This window comes from Pezoporus wallicus, unplaced genomic scaffold (genome assembly GCF_028554395.1).
Source record: "Pezoporus wallicus isolate ANWC-B61680 ecotype Strahan unplaced genomic scaffold, APGP_CSIRO_Pwel_v1 contig_11493, whole genome shotgun sequence".
Taxonomy (NCBI): domain Eukaryota; kingdom Metazoa; phylum Chordata; class Aves; order Psittaciformes; family Psittacidae; genus Pezoporus; species Pezoporus wallicus.
In genome coordinates, this window is record NW_026635895.1 from 849726 (window position 1) to 867252 (window position 17527).

General features: G+C 45.5%; 1 protein-coding gene across 2 annotated transcripts in view; it reads right to left on the reverse strand.

Moving 5' to 3' along the window:
* Positions 1-422: 422 nt before the first annotated feature.
* TRERF1 (transcriptional regulating factor 1) overlaps positions 423-17527 on the reverse strand; it is a 100670-nt gene continuing 83565 nt past the window's right edge. For both annotated transcript variants that reach the window (XM_057398503.1, XM_057398502.1), the window contains 10 exons: positions 13964-14333; positions 13309-13369; positions 12068-12207; positions 11261-11364; positions 10029-10104; positions 5234-5322; positions 3577-3690; positions 3143-3331; positions 2497-2705; positions 423-1859 (listed from right to left, as the gene is read on the reverse strand). In XM_057398503.1, coding sequence (XP_057254486.1) covers positions 1538-1859; positions 2497-2705; positions 3143-3331; positions 3577-3690; positions 5234-5322; positions 10029-10104; positions 11261-11364; positions 12068-12207; positions 13309-13369; positions 13964-14333 — 1674 coding nt within the window. In that variant the 3' untranslated portion in view covers positions 423-1537. The remainder of the gene's footprint in view (positions 1860-2496; positions 2706-3142; positions 3332-3576; positions 3691-5233; positions 5323-10028; positions 10105-11260; positions 11365-12067; positions 12208-13308; positions 13370-13963; positions 14334-17527) is intronic.

Sequence of the window (17527 nt, forward strand, 5' to 3'; positions counted from 1 at the left end):
GCACAAAATAAGCTCCACCTTCTCTCAAGATTCTGCTCAAGATGTTAGGAATGTGGCAAAAAAAAACCAATAAACCAAAACCGAACCCATAAAAAAACCCCAAACGACCCTGAAATCTGGAAGATCTGAAATCAGTCTTACAAAATATTTTATAAAGTTAGCAGTAACTCTTCTAACTGTGCAAAATTCACAAGAAAATCAGTGCTGCTACCTGTGAAAGCTCTACAATCGGTATTCATATTGTGTCATTAAAGGTCCACTCAAACCTAACTCCAATACTTCGTTAATTCTTTCATTCTGCAGGGTACAACTCTTTTGAGATCCTATTTAGAGGACCAAATCTGAAGTCATATAAATGGTGTCAGACACCCAGCATGTGGATCTGAACCTAAGGGAGGAAAAACACTCACGAAACAGCAACATCAACTCACCTTTGCAGTTTGTTTTGCTAAACAAACAGTGCTTGAATTTGATGTAATGAGGACTAAAAATGGCACAAGAGTAACAGTTCATGCCTACAAGTAATAACTGACATGGGCAGAAGGCATATGCTCCAATCTCTTCCACGGGCAAGAATGTCTCCCTGTATTTGCCTGGTGAGAGAGCAAGCTCCTGCGCTGCTCAAGCATACGCTCTCCTAAAACCACCGAGATGGCTATTCAGCAGTGTGATTTATTGTCACAGCAAAATATATTTCCAGTGCAATCTGATTCCCAAGGCAGTGTTCCTGATTCAGTGTTCCCGATTCAGTGTTCCCGTCAGAGGATGTGAACCACAGTACAATCATCTTTCTTCAGTCCTCGAATTAGGTCATTTTAAAATCGGCGGATCAAAACCTCGCTAAAATGGAAGCTCTAAAACATACAGTGTAACCAATGCTTTTGCAAACTGCCTAACATGTCTGCATTAAGGCAAGACAGAACTGAAAAAGGACTGCGATACTGCAGATGATACAGTCACTCCTGTCATTATTTCACAGTTAAATCAGAATAGGTTTTTTTTCCTCCACCTCCCTTAAAAATGACAGCACAAAGAACGTAATTATCTCCTTAACAGAGATGACATTTAGTCTCCAGAAGATGCTGGAGGTGATCCAGCATAGGCAAAAAAAAAAAGAAATGCTCCATCAGAAGTGTGTGAAGATCATTCTTGTAATTGGGGTAAAATGAAACTTGGAAGGAGTTAAAGACTAACGATCCTACCGGGACCATCTGGAGGGAAGTGATAGCAGAACCATGAACTTCTGTAATTAGTGGCCTTGGAAGTTATCAGCAAAATGAGCTCAGATAAAAACACCTTATAAGAATATTTGTACCAATTATTTATTTTTCCTCCAAAACACAAATTAATAGAAAAAAAAAAGGGGGGGTGGGGGGGGGAAGCAGATTTCTTTTTTTTTTCTTTTCTAGACCTGGATAGAAGGATTATCATTTTCAACAGGTAGTTTACAATCAGTGGGGAATAAAGGAGCAGTCCAGGTTTCCTGATTGCTCCATTCAGGGTGTGCTCAGTAGCTGTCTTTATCAAACAACTTTATTTACAACTCAGCCTCATCCTGCAGTAGATCTGCATCTTCATCATCCAACAAAAGGTCAGCATCCATGACTTCATTCTCTTCCATGACGTCACCCAGCTCCTGAACAACATCATCGTCAATGTCACCCACACTTCCAACATGTTTCACCAAACTCATGTGATCCAGAGGGACCAAACCATGCCCAACGGGCCCAGTAGTTCTCGCAATAGCGGCTGCCGCTTCTGCGGCCACAGCGGCTTTCTGAGCCTTCTGCCTCTGCTGTTCTTCTTGTTGTCTGTGAGTCTTCATATGAGCATTGCGGCTTTTGATTTTGAAAAACACCCTAAATTTGAAAGGAATAAGAAAAAAAAAATCAGATAAAAACGCATTCCTTTTGATGAAGTGAGCCAAAAAAGACTCAACAGCCTATCAGTACATTTGCTTCCTTGTCCTGAAATAGAAGTCAGTGAAGTCTGCAATGCCACGGTGAGAATTTCCGGGACAGACTACCAGATTTATACATCCTGACAGTATCAAAATGGCCTACTCCTACTGCCGGAGGTATTTTGTGGCTCGCGCAGTTGCTTCAGTGTCTATGCACATCCTAATTCTCCCTGTGCTTAGTTTCACAACAGTCCTGCACAACAAAGAAAACACGAAGGGATCCCACATTAGCATGGACAAACTCAAGCACAGAAACAGACAAAAAGTGACCCACTGTCACATGCAAGTGTGTGATGAGGCAGGAAGCTGGACTGTCAAATGCAGACATTCCAGCAGGTAAACGGGTTCAGGAATGTTGGAGTAAATGCTGTGAAGTTTCCAAAACGTCCAGAATGTCATGCTAACCAATCTCTGAGGGTTTTGGTAAGGCAAACCTGTTCTTTTGAGACCATGAGAGCAAAATAAAGGGTTTGCTGCGATACTATTCATCTAGAAAATAAATGGGCAAATGTGATACTGCAGTTCTCTGCACTTACTTGCCACACTCCTTGCAAGGAAAAATCGTCGTTGGGTCGGTCTCCCCGCTTGTTGTGCTGTGGGCAGGTGAACTCTTGATGGAGCAGTACCCGCTCTGCGTACCGCATTTCTGCTTCGTGCCTGCAATGGTGCACCGTGGCTTTGTCACCTGGTTCGTACCCCCGTGAATGCGAGCGTGGCCGTTCAGCGCCTGGCGGGAGCTGAACACCTGACGGAGAGTGGGGTGGGGGAAGAAAGGAAATCAAAACCAAGCAACACCGCGCTGCAGAAAGAGGTATGCTGACTGCAGGACAACCGTACGCATCTAACACGCACAGTCTACTTGGTCAATGCTGCTTGCTCTCACCTATATCCCACTAGAGTTAGAGAAACTTAGTCATAATAAAACAAACCAGTGATACGTCCTATTACTGCAGCTGTACAGCAAAAAGGTAACCAGAGCTGTCACCATACAGTATTTCTGATGATACAACAACTCAGGATTCAGTTTTATATTGCCTGTGTTTTGTGGGCTGGGCTTTAAAAGCAGGCAAAATAATTTGTCCAAAGAGATTCGGGAGATATCGCCAGCCAGGAATAGTCTAAAGCCCTGACTTCACTCGCATGCAACCCCTCCCCCTGCTATTAAATATAACAACCACGTACAGCACCACAGTTTGGCATTTCACAGATGAAGGAGGACGAAGAAAGTGAAAGACTCTGAAGGGCAGGCAGATCTATGGGTCCAACAAGAGGGATAGCTGGTGGATCAGGAGACTTCTGCATCTCCCTTTCTTCCTTTCTGTCTTCTTCGATGTCCTCATCTTCCTCTAACACTTCTTCCTCTCCGCTCGTCTGAAAGTGAGAGTGCGTGTAAGAGATACTGGAAGCATGGTCATAGGCAGACAGTGCTGGATAGCAGGACATAGCACTGGAACAGCATGCTGCTTAACCAAGCCTGCTTCCAGGTTTCAGTACCTTTTCCTCATCCTGAATTCATAACTGTGGAGCGGACCTACATCATCTAGTTCAAACTCCTCCTCAAAACAGGATGAACGCAACAATTATCAGGTGGTATTCTTACATTCTTTTAGACTCACCAGGCACTCCTCTCTCCTTTTCTCTAAGCGTGTTCTGTGTTTCCGTCCCAAACGCAAGATTTTCTTCCAGGTATAGTAGTATTCCACACACTGTGCAACCGTCTTAGACTTAACCTGTAGGTAAGGAATGGCAGAAACAGTCCAATCTCAATGTTCTGCTTTCACTCAACACAATTTTAATATAGAAGCATAGAAACAACTTCATGATCATACAGTCCAACCGTTCCCCCACACTGCCGAGGCCACCCCTAACCCATGGCACCGAGGCCTCGTCTCCACAGTGTGTGAACACTTGCAGGGATGGGGACTGCAGGCCTACCCTGGGCAGCCTGTTCCAATGCCCGAGCACCCTCTGGGCAAGGAATTGTTCCTCAGCTCCATCTAAACCTGCCCTGGGGCAGCTTGAGGCCGTTTCCTCTTGTCCCATCCCTTGTTCCTTGGGAGCAGAGCCCAGCCCCTCCTGGCTCCATCCTCCTGGCAGGCATTTGTAGGGAGCCATCAGGTCCCCCCCGAGCCTTCTCTTCTCCACACTGAACCCCTCAGGTCCCTCAGCCCTTCCCCATCACACTTGGGCTCCAGGCCCTGCTCCAGCTCCGCTGCCCTTCTCTGGCCCCGCTCCAGCACCTCAATGTCTCTCTTGCAGTGAGGGGCCCAGAGCTGAACACAGGATTCGAGGTGCAGCCTCACTAGTGCCCAGTGCAGGGGCACAGTCACTGCCCTGGCCCTGCTGCCACACTGGTGCTGATACAGGCCAGGATGCTGGAGTTAAAAGGCACTAAGAAGGACATATAATATATAATGCAGGCACTGTGTAAGGGAGGTAAGCTTGCCTCCAAACACCTAATGTGCAAACATTTGTTTTCCTTCAGAAGCCTGAAATCAGGTCAGAACAACAGTAATGTGATGCTGGCTTGCGCAAAACAATGCTTGCCTTTTTTAATAAGCGAGAGTCCTACCTCACCAGTGCCCAGTACAGGGGGAAACCCAATATACTGAGTTGGTCAGTATATTCTAAGAGGCAGGCTTTATTTCTCAAAGATTCAAATGGAGAAAACACCACCACCCCCCCCCCCCCCCAGTTTGACTACAACAGGAATACTCTTGTAGAGTAAGATTTTTAGTTACTGTTTTCCAGTCAAATTTGTGGTGACTATTTCATCTTCATTTCATTTCTCTGGGATTCTCTAGACTTTAGTCAGGAAATGACTGAGAACATACTTCTGTAGCTCAGAACATGAAAATTAAGCCCAAACATTTCCTTCTTTATTAAGAGGCTTCAACCTTTTCTGGCACAGAGCTCAATGCCAGTGACTCAGGTACCTTTTAACAGACTGCCAAAGAACACAGAGATGACAGCAGAACGCCATGCTTGTTCCACACGCACAATGCCATCACCTGAGCTTCCAGGTGTGACGATTTTCACATGTAATAACAAGAGGAACAAGTTTGATTTATTTGTTTCTACCTGGTTTTTACTGGTGCTGCAGTTGCAGGCACAGGTACACCGAACGAATTATATTACTCCGATCAGAGTTCTCATAACCATGGCTGGCTCTGTGCCTGCAAGGAGATGGTCTGGCACTGGAGGATAAATGAAGGGGAACAGAATACAGCAAAAAGAAAAAAAACCCAATTGACTGAACAGAAATAACCTTACCATTTTCTGTACAAATATGAAATCTTTGCTGTAGGTGGACAGTGCCTCTTTGAACAGCCTCCTTTCTTGATGGGTCCATTTGTCAGAGCCTTAAAGAAAAGGGTGAACTCATTATAAATGATAAAAACCCACCATCTTTATGCTGACATAACATCTGAAACAGAAACTGGAAAACCTCAAGCACATGCTGCTACCCAAATACAAGTATGGCTGTACTGACTTAGTCCTCAAGTCCATCTAACCAGTATCTGGTCTCCAGCAGCGGCCACAGGCAGTTGTTTAGACAACAGTAAGACCAGGGTAAGCAAATACAATGCCTCTCCTAAAGTTTTCCTAACCTCTGACCACTTCCAGTGTAGGGGATTTCCCAAGTCTGGTGCAATTTGCTTATTTAGTAATTATCGTTGTAAGTGCTGACCCACTCTTCCTTTCAACCGATTGAACTTCTTGCACCCAAACCATCCTTTGCCAAGGAGTTTCACAGACCAAGAAACCCTTTGAACTCTTTGGCTCGTGGCTCCCTGTAGATTCACTGGAGGACCCTTTGTTCTTCAATTGGAAGAGAAAGTAACCTAATTCCAGTCGTCACCTCCATGCTGTCCAGGACTGCATGACCTCTCTGTAACGGTCATGCAGTCCTCTCATGGCCATTACTGCTGCCCTCTCCGAACCTCTTCCACTACTAAAGAATGCCTATAGATATGAAGGGAGCAGAACGGTGCATAATACTCAACACAGAAGCAATCCAGACTCACACAGTGGTATCACCGTGTTCTCTATTCTAACATTTGACTTGGGTTTTTTTTTAGCTGCTGTAAAATACAGAGCAGATGCTTTCATAAAACTAGCATTGCAATCCCAAGGTCTCATTCCAATTGAGAAGTATCACCAACAGAGCTCAATTTTATACGTAAAGCTTGTATTGCTTATTGCCATTTATGCCACTTTACAATCAACTGCATGGAAGCCACCTATTATTTTATTCTCTGCATCGTAACTCTTACAAGGTGCTTTTGCAGCTCTTCACTTGCGTGGCTTGATGCAAGACACTTAAAACCTCTGTAACAGAGGTCACAAGTAGATATTGCAGCAATGTGCAGTACAAAGTGTTTTATGAACATTTAATGGAAGCTGAACATAAAACTTTCCAATATTGTTATTCTGGGTCTGCTTCTCCAGCCTAACTGGCCATGGAAATGTGAAACCAACACTGAGATTGAAATGAATTTGTTCTTCCTCAGTCTTAGTCAAACAGAAGGAACACAAGACTGCTACACTGCATCAAAGCAGTGTCCTGTTGGTACGAGTGGGCAGCATTACGTACATTAAAGGAGGAGATGCAAGAAGCTATAAAGCAGATGCCTTTGAAATGACTTACACCATGAGAAAAGTCTCCTTCAGTCTGTCTGAAAGCTCCTGAAACACGTACAACTTTTATCCAGAGAAATCCCTAATATTGCTGTCCAAGTCACCGTTCTCCACAGACATGCTTGCCTCTGCACTGAACTCAATTAACTTGGGCTTGGCACCATGCATGGCACTGAACTCTACAGGTTACGTACGCCTATGCAAAACGCACAGATTTTATTAGCTGCAAGTGTTTTGTTTCTCAGTGCCAGCTCTCAGGCTCGCAGTCTCGGAGCAGGTGTCTCACTCCTCCTTCATATGTTCAAAACGACTAAATTAACTTCCCTGCAACCTGTTTTCTGCAGGCTTTCCCAGCACGTATTTGTAATTTCCACAGAGATTTACACTAAAGCTCTGTCCAACGTCAGAGAAAGGCACTGGCTTCAAGCCAGTTTTATTTCTTCTGTTACCACCCAAAGATCTTTCTGCTGACACACTGCCTCGCCATCTCTCCCACCCTGAACCACCATCATTCCTTTCTTAGGCAGCTTGCCAGTGATTTGATATTTCATCCCTTTGGGCAGGGGCAAATGCACTGATTCAGTCCAGTGGCCTGCTCTACTATGCCGAACTAGAACTCCAAGAGGCATAAAACCACCAAAGTAGAGACTTTAGGCTTTGGCAAACCTCTCTAGTCAGTCATGCTCTCCTGCCTCTGCCCCACTCTCCTGAAAAATAAATACTATAGAATCATTTCCATGAACTAATTTTATTGTGCACCCATGGAGGATTCAGGCCTTACAGCATTTCCCCAATAGCTTCGGTATTAGCAGAGGCCCTTGCAAGATTATGCGGGTTAATTGGAAGTAACCTAATTAATAGAATAAATCCTGTGTAGGAAAAGAAACAGAAGAAAAGCTGTTTTTAACTCTGGTTGCTGGGAAACCACTTTTGCTCTTGTTAGCTTGAAGGAGATATAGAGAACGTGTATAGAGAGAGATCTGCAATGCAGCAAGGAAGAATTTTGGACTTTGGAATACGGATGAAATTTGAAAGCTCATCTTTACGTTCAGACATTTATCGTACACTTTGTTTTACAGGCCCTGTTGTCTTTGCACTGCATCACTGACTACAGATATCTTCTACAAATCTGGGGGCTTTGGACCCAACCTGTCAGTTCCAAGGGGGCTACACATGCACCCAGGGAGTCACCCTGAGAGGTGGCTCAAATCCATCACATACAGCATACGCTGGGTCTGATCCACGCTCGATCCCAGCAGGTATAAGAAGGTTCCAGGCTGCCTGAAGCACATTATTCCAGAGACCTGCAATTCTCTCTGGAGAAATTCCACTCTTCAAATGCAAATACTGCAAGTGTTTGCCACAGTGCTCCTCCTGTATTAGATACATGTTCCCTCTCTCTTCCCTAGAACACCATCCTGACAGATGGCAAAGCTTTAGGACAAAGAGATGAGGGTGTTCTCCCAAGAAGCCCTGGGCCAGCATGCCCAGCTCTCTCAGCACACAACAGGAAAGCCTCAAGTTCTACAGTTCGCTTCCCTCACAAGCCCACAGGTTTCATAGGCAACCTATTCGCTTATACCCTCATCCAAGGGCAATGCTAAGGATGAATTTGGATTGATTGTGCTATCAATTAATGCTCATGAGTCAGTGCCATGCTCTGTTTCCGTGATTTCACCTTTAAACGTGGTGACAAGCGAGAGCTGCAATTTCTGAGTGTGGAGCAGAAAGCCCAAAGAATTAACCCACACAAATGCCACTTGGAGTTACATTGAGCTATTCATGCACCAGATTGCAAGAAATTCCCATATGCTCAGGTGGCTGATTATCAACCACAAATGAACCATTATTCAAGACCTGCTGCATGGTGCTAGAGCGAGGCTGTCAATGCAAGTTCCAATCACATGCTGCATTCAAGAGCATTAGAAAGTAATGCTTTGTCTTGTTATTTTATGGTGCTTAAATCCAGACTGGTGAGATTTTGTTTCATGCTGTGATAAACAGAATCAAACTTCCTTTACTGCTTAAGGAATAGGAATACACTGATGTCCACAGGTCTCAGCGCTAGGTAATACGGATCAGCATCATCTCATTTAAAAGATTAAACAAGATAGCCTCTCCTGGCTTCTCCCTCCACCTTCTGAAACTACTTTGAAGGCGCTTCAGTAAAGACTGCTCCTCCTCCTCTGCCACACAGGCAGAAGTGTCTTACCTGCTCTGCTAATTAGATTGCTCACTGAGGATGAGGCTGCCGTGATAGCTCCTCACCTTCCTGTTCTCATGCCCTGGACTGCCTCACACATGATTAGGTGTCATCTCTTCGTACAAGAGACCCCCGTCAAAGCTCCTGGCTGATGCCCTTCTCCACCCACGCCATATTCACCCTTTGGACTACAACAGAGCTATTATCAAAGGCACTAAGCATGTCCCCAAGACAAGACCCAAAACCCAATCTTCACATTCATTCATTCACTCTCATTATCAGCTGCCATCAAACCTGTTTCTGTTCTCGTTCTCAGGCCAAGGGGTTAGATTGTTGCTTTACAAGAGAGTTCTTGTTACCTGGGAGTCTTCCCAGTGAGCTGCTACAGCCAGGAAGCAGCTTGTCTCTATACTTGTTGTCACATAATGACTGGAACTGGAAATGGGTATATTACAATGACCACCAGACTTTTGGCCTGTTTCTTGTTGAGCCTAAAACTGGAGGTAGTCTCAGGTCTCTTATGTAAAACCCTGTTCTGGGTGTCCAAGCAGCAGTTAGCTACCATGAAGCATTAAGCAGTAACATGGAGGGACTTTTCCCACCTATGCTTAGGTGATGTAATGTAAGTCCAATGGCTTAACATCACCTTGTGTATTCCACAGAGCACTTCTCCTTCATCACCAACACGTAGTTCCTGTTGTGTTTGTTAAAGAAGTCACCATCCCAGACCTCTTTCTTTCTGGCTGAATCCAGAAATTTGGTACTAAAACACTAGCAAGAGTTACAGCACTGCCTCTTTGGAAGGATGCTCATGATTATCATATTCATTTATTCACCATGACCTAAGAAAAAGAAGGCATGATGGCAGATATGTATATACCACAAAATGGAGCTCTTCCTGCTAGTAAATTACGATCTACTAATAGCAGCAGTGTTAAAAGGAGTTTTAAAAGAGAGGGAAAAAAGTGACTCAAGGCAGTTTCAAATCTGTAGAACCCCACTCAGCTACATGGGTGCCAAGTTTCTGTACATCATCGGACAGGCAAAACACTTCAAACCTGCCACAAAGGGCTTCAGAAGTACCACTCAGCACAGTCCACGTCACCTCTCTATTAGATGCTGCCACCCCTGTGCGGAGAGTGCAGCGTGATCCCATGCTCCAGTCTGGAATTCCAGCCTTGGACTCTAGATACCAGCAGACAGAGAGAGCACAGGGAAACCTACCAGCGTAGTGGTAATTTGCCAAAGGGTGACACTTCAATCTCACTGGCTTCCTCAACAGCAGCTTCTCAAGAGTAACCTAAATGAAAGAGCAGGGAAAACCAGAATGAACAAATGCAGTCAGCTGTGGCACACAGCTGCATTCAGAAGACTATTTGGTATGAGGCTATGAATTCATTTCCTCCTTTTCTGCCACACAAAAATCGCATCAAATTACTCCAAGGCCCATTAACAATGTACCTCACAGAGCACCTAAAGCACCCCTGTCCTGCCTCAGCACAAATGTAGCCCTTACTCAGCAGCTTCCAGCTCTTCCCTCCCTTCTGCTTGCCGCATACGAATATGTTTACAGTGCTGATAATTAATACTAACATTTAACGGTTGGTTTGATAGCATTAATATTTATAGCATAAAGGCTTTTAGAGCATCTGTTAGGTCAACATCTGTAAGGAAGGACAGCAAGTGTAGTTAATCCTCCTTTGGATCAGGGAGACAGATGATCTGTGGGTCCCTAAAATATTTCCTCTGACAATGCAGACATCCCCCCCTCCTGTATAGCAAATATCACATCCTGACAGTAAGTTTAGCCTCCTGTCTCAGACCCAGCTAACAAAGCCTAAGGAAACTGGGACACAAGCTAAATCCCACTGTATTAGACAATCCTATGAGATTCGTTCCAGCCTTGTGTTCTGATGCAGCTTGTTTCAAATTGGCTTTCCAGGAACCAGCTCAGGGCCTTGTCTTTCCCTAACGCTGGGCAAAACGCATGTTTTTGCCCTACTTAGTAACATTCCCATCACTAAACTAATGCAAATATCTGAAATGCAGTATTTATATGAGACCTGGGTGCAATGACCTCACAGTTCTGAATAAATAATTAGCTATGACTGCTGCTACAGAAAAGGGTTTTTATAAGGGCTAGGAGAGGACGGGCTAAGCTCTCTGTGACCAAAGAGAAAGCTTGTGAAATCTCGGGGCTGGAGTAAGTACTGGGACACATTCAAAGCCCCAAGGCTATAAACTAAGTAATCTTATCTATATGAAATATACAGTAAGCCTTCAGAGAGGCACTGCTTTGAAATTTAAATTTATTAGAGAATGAAAGGGAAAAGTCATTCACTGCGAATCAATCAGAAATCTCTTTTTTATATAACCATAGCTAAATCCATTTAATAAAGCATGCTAATTTATCTGCAGAAGAGGATCCTATCTCCCCTTTCAGCTTCTTATCTTACCATAATATCTCCTTTTGCTTCAAAGAGAGAGTGCAAAGCGTATTCTGAGTTAGTTCCTCCACCAGGTAACACACTGGAACAGCTCATATTTAAAAGGTCTTCCACTGCGAGAAACAAGTCAGCATTTTACTGTTAATACACTAGCCTGTTAGTCAAACACCCAGAGCCAAGGATTCTGCAATGCCACTCAAAAACAACAGAGTTTGGGGCAGCAGCTTTCATATTCTCTCCGCAGCACCTCACCTCCTGGTTTTAGGATCTCTCACTGAGGAGGGGACGTGATGGGACGTGCAGAATGCAGTCCCTGGGATGGGCCAGGCTACTGCAGAGCCAGAGACCTGGCTGTGAGCAGTGGCTTGCCAGGCCACTGGTGCTGCTGTGCCAGAAAGGCTCCAGCCAGGGTGGAGAAACAGAAATGAACCGTGCTGGAAGGAGGAACAATCTCTGCTCAGGACTGGTAGAAGCTGCTGAGCCTGTCACGTTTCCTCTCCGTTACAGTCACAGAGCAGCCCCAGGAGCTGCCCCTCATCTGTGACCTCTGCCCTTACCAGGCAGTTCAGCACCCAAAACCACCCCAAGACACCACTTCCCCCTTGGCTGCCAGAAGCACTTCATCCTGACCTCGCTTTAAGTGGCACCATGTCATTTGTTACTCGGAACCTGTAACAGGCAGTTCTGGTCCCTTGCTCTGCATCCTCAGTAATTAATACTCTCTCGAATGTTTTATACAGGGTACAGGAGAAATCAATGTGAATTTCTTCAGCAGGCACAGGCTGATGTGCTTCTAAAACCAGCAAGTCGTTGTACCTCTTTGTTGGAAGACTTGGTTCTCCAGTTCTGGCCATGGTTTCCAAACCAAAGTAGCCTTGTGCACATCCTTCTCCATTAGCAACCTGTCCTGCAGCTCAGGAATGTCAGCCTGGAATCTGGACCCGATATTGATCCGTCTATAAGGATAAATAAATAAATAAATAAGTATTCAACCACACAGAAGTGCAGAAAAAACACCCCAGAAGTCACACAGAATCACAGAATCGTTAGGGTTGGAAAGGACCTTAAGATCATCCAGTTCCAACCCCCCTGCCGTGGGCAGGGACACCTCCCACTAAACCATGTCACCCAAGGCCTCGTCCAACCTGGTCTTGAACGCTGCCAGGAATGGAGCATTCACAGCCTCCCTGGGCAACCCATTCCAGTGCCTCACCACCCTCACAGGAAAGAATCTCCTCCTTATATCCAACCTAAACTTCCCCTGTTTAAGTTTGAACCCGTCACCCCTTGTCCTGTCACTGCAGTCCCTAATGAAGAGTCCCTCCCAGCATCCCTACAGGCCCCCTTCAGATACTGGAAGGCTGCTATCAGCCTTCGCTTTTGTTTCCAACTAAACTTTTATTACACTGGCATGCCAGGAAGTTGTGTCAGACTGCTTTACGCAATGCTTGACTCTCAGTGGGGTATTCTGAACAGAGACAGAACTGATCTCTTGGGGGAAACTAAGGTTTAAATACATAACTTAAACTGTACCGAGACATCCTACCTTGTGGACAACCCAAGCTAGCCTGTATGCATGCTGACTAGCAAGAAGCTTAGATGCCAGATCAGTACCTTTCATCGAGAAAGGCACTCTTCAGCAGAAACAGACATTACTATGGAGGGGCAAGCCTGTTTGCAGTCTGACCTGGGGAACCTACCAGGTAATGCCTCTCCAAAGCTCCACAGTTAATACCTATCTATCTGTCTAAACAACAGTATTGGATCAGTGTTTGTGTCCTTCACGGCCCTTTCCCACCCATCGCTAACTGCTCTTTCACCTTCAGTGGCTCCCATCAAGCCTCTCCCAGCATCTTTGAGCCACGGCATCTCCATCTCTCACAGCCACTTTGCTTCCAGTGTCCTCAGCCATCATCCAGAGCAGCCGTAAATACACCCAGCCCAACGTGATTTCAGGCAGTTGAACACTACCTGCCTGGTTCAAAGCACTTAAGCCACACGCTGTAGTCTGGAGCTATCTATAAAGGCAGTGACAAAACCAATATGGCTTTTCTTACGGTTCAACAGTCTGTTCTCCAGGCCCAGGCGTCACAGGAATGACACTTCCATCAATACTATCTGAAACAGAGATTGGTGCTTGAGCTTAAAAGGGTATTCTGGTAGCGACGGTACCACTGCTGACGCTCCGCCAGTGCAGTGGATGCACTGCCACTTCCCCATTCACATCAACATTACTCCGGTCTGTTGCCAAAAATTACCCTTTATCAACATTTAGGCAGAAACTGTCGACGTTTTTAGAGAGGTACCAGAAATATCTCAACTTGTAGCAGTTTCTGCTGCCCTGATCATGTGTGATTAGACACCTTTTCGTTCAGTGCTTCGTAAGAAAATACTTCAAAGGAACCCCACATCTCAAACCAGATCCAGTGGCCCAGCCACTTCAGAAGGCCCAGATGTAACGATAGCCACGGTGGCCCCCTCCTGAGGCACACCACACTGAAAGATCACAGCCTTACTTGCTGGTTAGGCTCCTCTGTTCACTTTAACACCGCCTCTACAAAATCCAAGGCAAAAACCCCAATAAAGACGGGCTTTTCCTGTGAAGTAGCTGTACCAGCCATGCATGTGAGTACACATGAAAGTCACTAATGTGGGAACACCACAAGAGCTGGTATTTACTACGTGCTGCCTCCCTGCAAGCGTAATACTTACTAGACTGACACAGGAGTACCCGTGGAGTAGGTGTCAGTGGCGTAAGGGGCAGCTGAGCATGCGAGGTGCTGTGAGATGACGTGATGACACTGCTGAAGAGACCCGACCCTTGCCGAACCGGACTGAGCATCGGCGGTGGAGTGTAGGGGGGCAGCTCATGCGTCCGGTCCAGCAGATGGTCCCCGAGGACACGGGGAGAGCGAAGCTGACTCTGGTACAGGGTGGCACCCGAATGGGACATGCTGAAGTTGCAGGAAGGAGGAGGTATGAAGAGAGGTTCGGGTCTGTGCCGATACTTCTTCTTGTCCTGCAATGGTTTGAAGTTTTCTTCCAATTTTACAGCACTTGGATGAGGTTTTTTGCTGATTTCCTACAGGAAAACACGCAGAACTTTAGTATTTAGGCATGATTAAACGTGGCTTGCACATAGCTCCCTACAGCTCAGGAAATGCTGTTACCACCAGGCACTTATTCACATAAGCCTGGGTCAATACATTATCTAGCGCTACACAGAAACCTCAGGGGAGTGAGGAAAAGCAGGACAAGTCACCCTCCCCTCCCTCAGCAAGCCCTTTGGGTCAGGGTAGGGCTGAGCCACAGCCACACACGGAGAGGCCGCTTCCAGCTCTTGAAGGTGTAGGAAACAGCTCTCCCAGCCCATGAGTCTCCCACGCCCTTCTTCAGCTCCAGCAGAACACCCTGGCCACTTCTAATTGCACTGTCGCACAGCACACGCTGGCTGCGGGGAGTTACTTCATTACCCAGTCACATTGTATTAGAAACTTTAGATGAGATGCTTTCCAATGCATTTGTTTTGTTTGCCTGGGAAGGACACATGAGCTCAGTGAAATTACTGCAGGACTCAGCAGCAGGAAAGGAAGAAAAATGTCATAAATCCAAATGCTTTGCCTCTTATCACTACATTCCCATCAGCCTGAGTACAGTCCAGCTGCAACAAATCTTCAACTTAACTCTCTGCTCTTTCCTTGGAGGGAAAAGGGGAGTAGATGTCCATTTGGGAAACACACACTGTGCCGCGCCTAGGATTCTAGAATATGAACGTTTGAAAAGTCATTTAACAATAAATCCTTAAGAATCTGCAGAAGCAGAATGCACGGGATTTGTGCGAACCTGGAATCTGGATTCCGGGGTGGGTAGGGACGGGACGAAACAGATTCTCAGGCTGTGCTTTAAGAACACAAAGAGCTGGGAGATGAGCACAGTATTAAAGATACTGCTTTCAGGTGTTCCACAGGAGATCCTCTTTAGGATACACTTGGGAAGTGGCAGAAAATTAGCAGACGGTTATTCCACAACGTCTGCTTCATCGGCTAAATCCCACTACTACATAAATTACTGCAGTGTATGTTTAGACAGCATAAATCTTTACACCACGGGTGATTCTTGAGAATCGCATTCACCCAATAAAAACCATGTTCTAGGAGCATTAGCACTGTCACCCTTTATCCCTTCTGTTAATAGGTTGCAGCTTGTGGACATGTTTTTGATTACAGAGGTCCTGTCCTCCCTGTTAGATCATGGCTGCATCCTCTCCAACAGCTGTTGACATTTTTTCTCTCTAAAAACAAAAAAAAAAAAGGAGCTAAGTTTGGGAAGAGTTTTCCTTTTGCAGGAAAAACCCCGAATGCAGCTTTACAGAGCATTTTGTTGCTAAGGGCCATTCAGAACAGTAAAGGGGCGAGGGTTACACAGAACCACGGACACTGCTCATGATGATGTTGAAAGTTTTGTGTCCATAAAGGAGAAAGAGGGAAAAACCCCAACTCAAACCTAAAAAGAGAAGGCCAGATCCAAGTCTTTGGGTAAGGGCTCATTTTGTTCTGCTCTTTAAACGTGAAAGAGCTGGTACACTCCTTTCTCACTAGTGTAAAACTAAGTAACCAAGACAACACCCTAGAAGTCTGGTACTGCCCCGTCTCCTATGCTGCTTCACCTACAGTATACCTTACCCTCAACGTGGTTATACCAGCAAAAAAGATCACAGTGAATATTAAAGGAGACCATCACGTCTATGCATAATCACCCCAGTACTTCCCTGAAGCTCCAGGAACTGGTTTCCCAATATCCAAGACTGAATGCATCCTTGTGGGCCCTGCTGCCGCAACCTGACAGGTCCACTCTGGGTAGATCCTGATGGGCCTCACCTGCCTGCTCACTGGCCTGTAGCCTTGCTGAATATTCAGTTTCCCTCTGCTGTTTGATTTTACTGATTCCATGAGCTTTGTGGGAGTTGTTCTGGACAGCTCAAAGCACGGTATAAATAAATGCAACACAGCTCCAGTTCTTTGGTATTAAAAGGGGGGGGGGGGGGGAACAACCTCTGTAATGGCACAATCTCTTCACAGAAGAGGAGGGAACTGCAGCTCTTTTGGTCTTTGAGTGTTCCCAGTGCTACTGCTTAGATAAAAGGTAGGATCCAGAGAGGAAACCGCATGAGTTTAGTTTGCTTGGGCACTAATAAAGACTGCAAAGCATAACTCTGAGTGAATGAATGCGCATTTAGCCAAACACTGGCAGATTTAAACACAGTCACTTCACATACGTTGCAGAAATACACAAGCCCAAGCCACCTACTCTGGTGTCTCTAGAGAAGATCTCCCACTCGGAGCTCAGGGATTCAGAAAAGACTGTCCCTTTTCTTCCTAGAAACCAGAAATAGACAATAAAAGCTGCACTGCTGAGTTACAAACCGTTGTGAGATGCTGCCTTCGGCAGGAAAGGGCAATTTTATGTGGAAAACCTCTGTCCGAAAGGAAGAGAGTAAAACATTTCATATGTATTTAAAATGACCGTGTTACGTCCGAGTGAAGGGTCAGAAGGGAGGTGATCCATGATGGGGCACGCTGTCCCCTCCCCTCTGGCCATCAGCCTCACGAGGAGGAGAGAAAAACAGGAGTATTCCTCTGCGTAACACAGATAATGCCATGCAGTGCTGCTGCTTCCCAGTAACCTCTTATCATGGAGTAGACTGCAAACATGGATTTGAAGGAACAAGCAGCATCTGTTCCTACACTGGAATGTGAAATAAATACCGCTTGCTCCAGGAGCCTTTCAGGAAAACAAGAAAGAGCGTTCCCACATCTCCTTCAAGTACTCCTCAATTCCTCGTGCTGCCGGACAATCCCAGTTTTACAAGTGAAATGAAAGCACTGAGCATAGCTATTTTTCCTAGATCAGGTTCCCTTAGGTCTGACGCATGCAGAGAGAAAGGAAAAATTACTTCATATTGGTCGAGAGCACACACACTGTAAGCACTACACGGTGCCCTCCTGCCTTGGGCTGAAACGAGAAGCACATAGATCTGCCTTTAAAAAACACCAGGAAGAAATAAAACTGCAATAACATAAAACCAAAGCAGCCTGAGAGGGGAAAAAAACCAAACCAAAACCAGTAAAAAGAGACTAAATCCCTTTGTTCTAGTGGGATAAAGGAATACTACGTTCCAATTGCAAATTGTTTCTTTTCAACTGAGGCCTCCACTTGCCCAGCAAAGGGAAAATTAACATTCCCAAACGGCCTAGGAAGAAATGCTGTGATGCTACA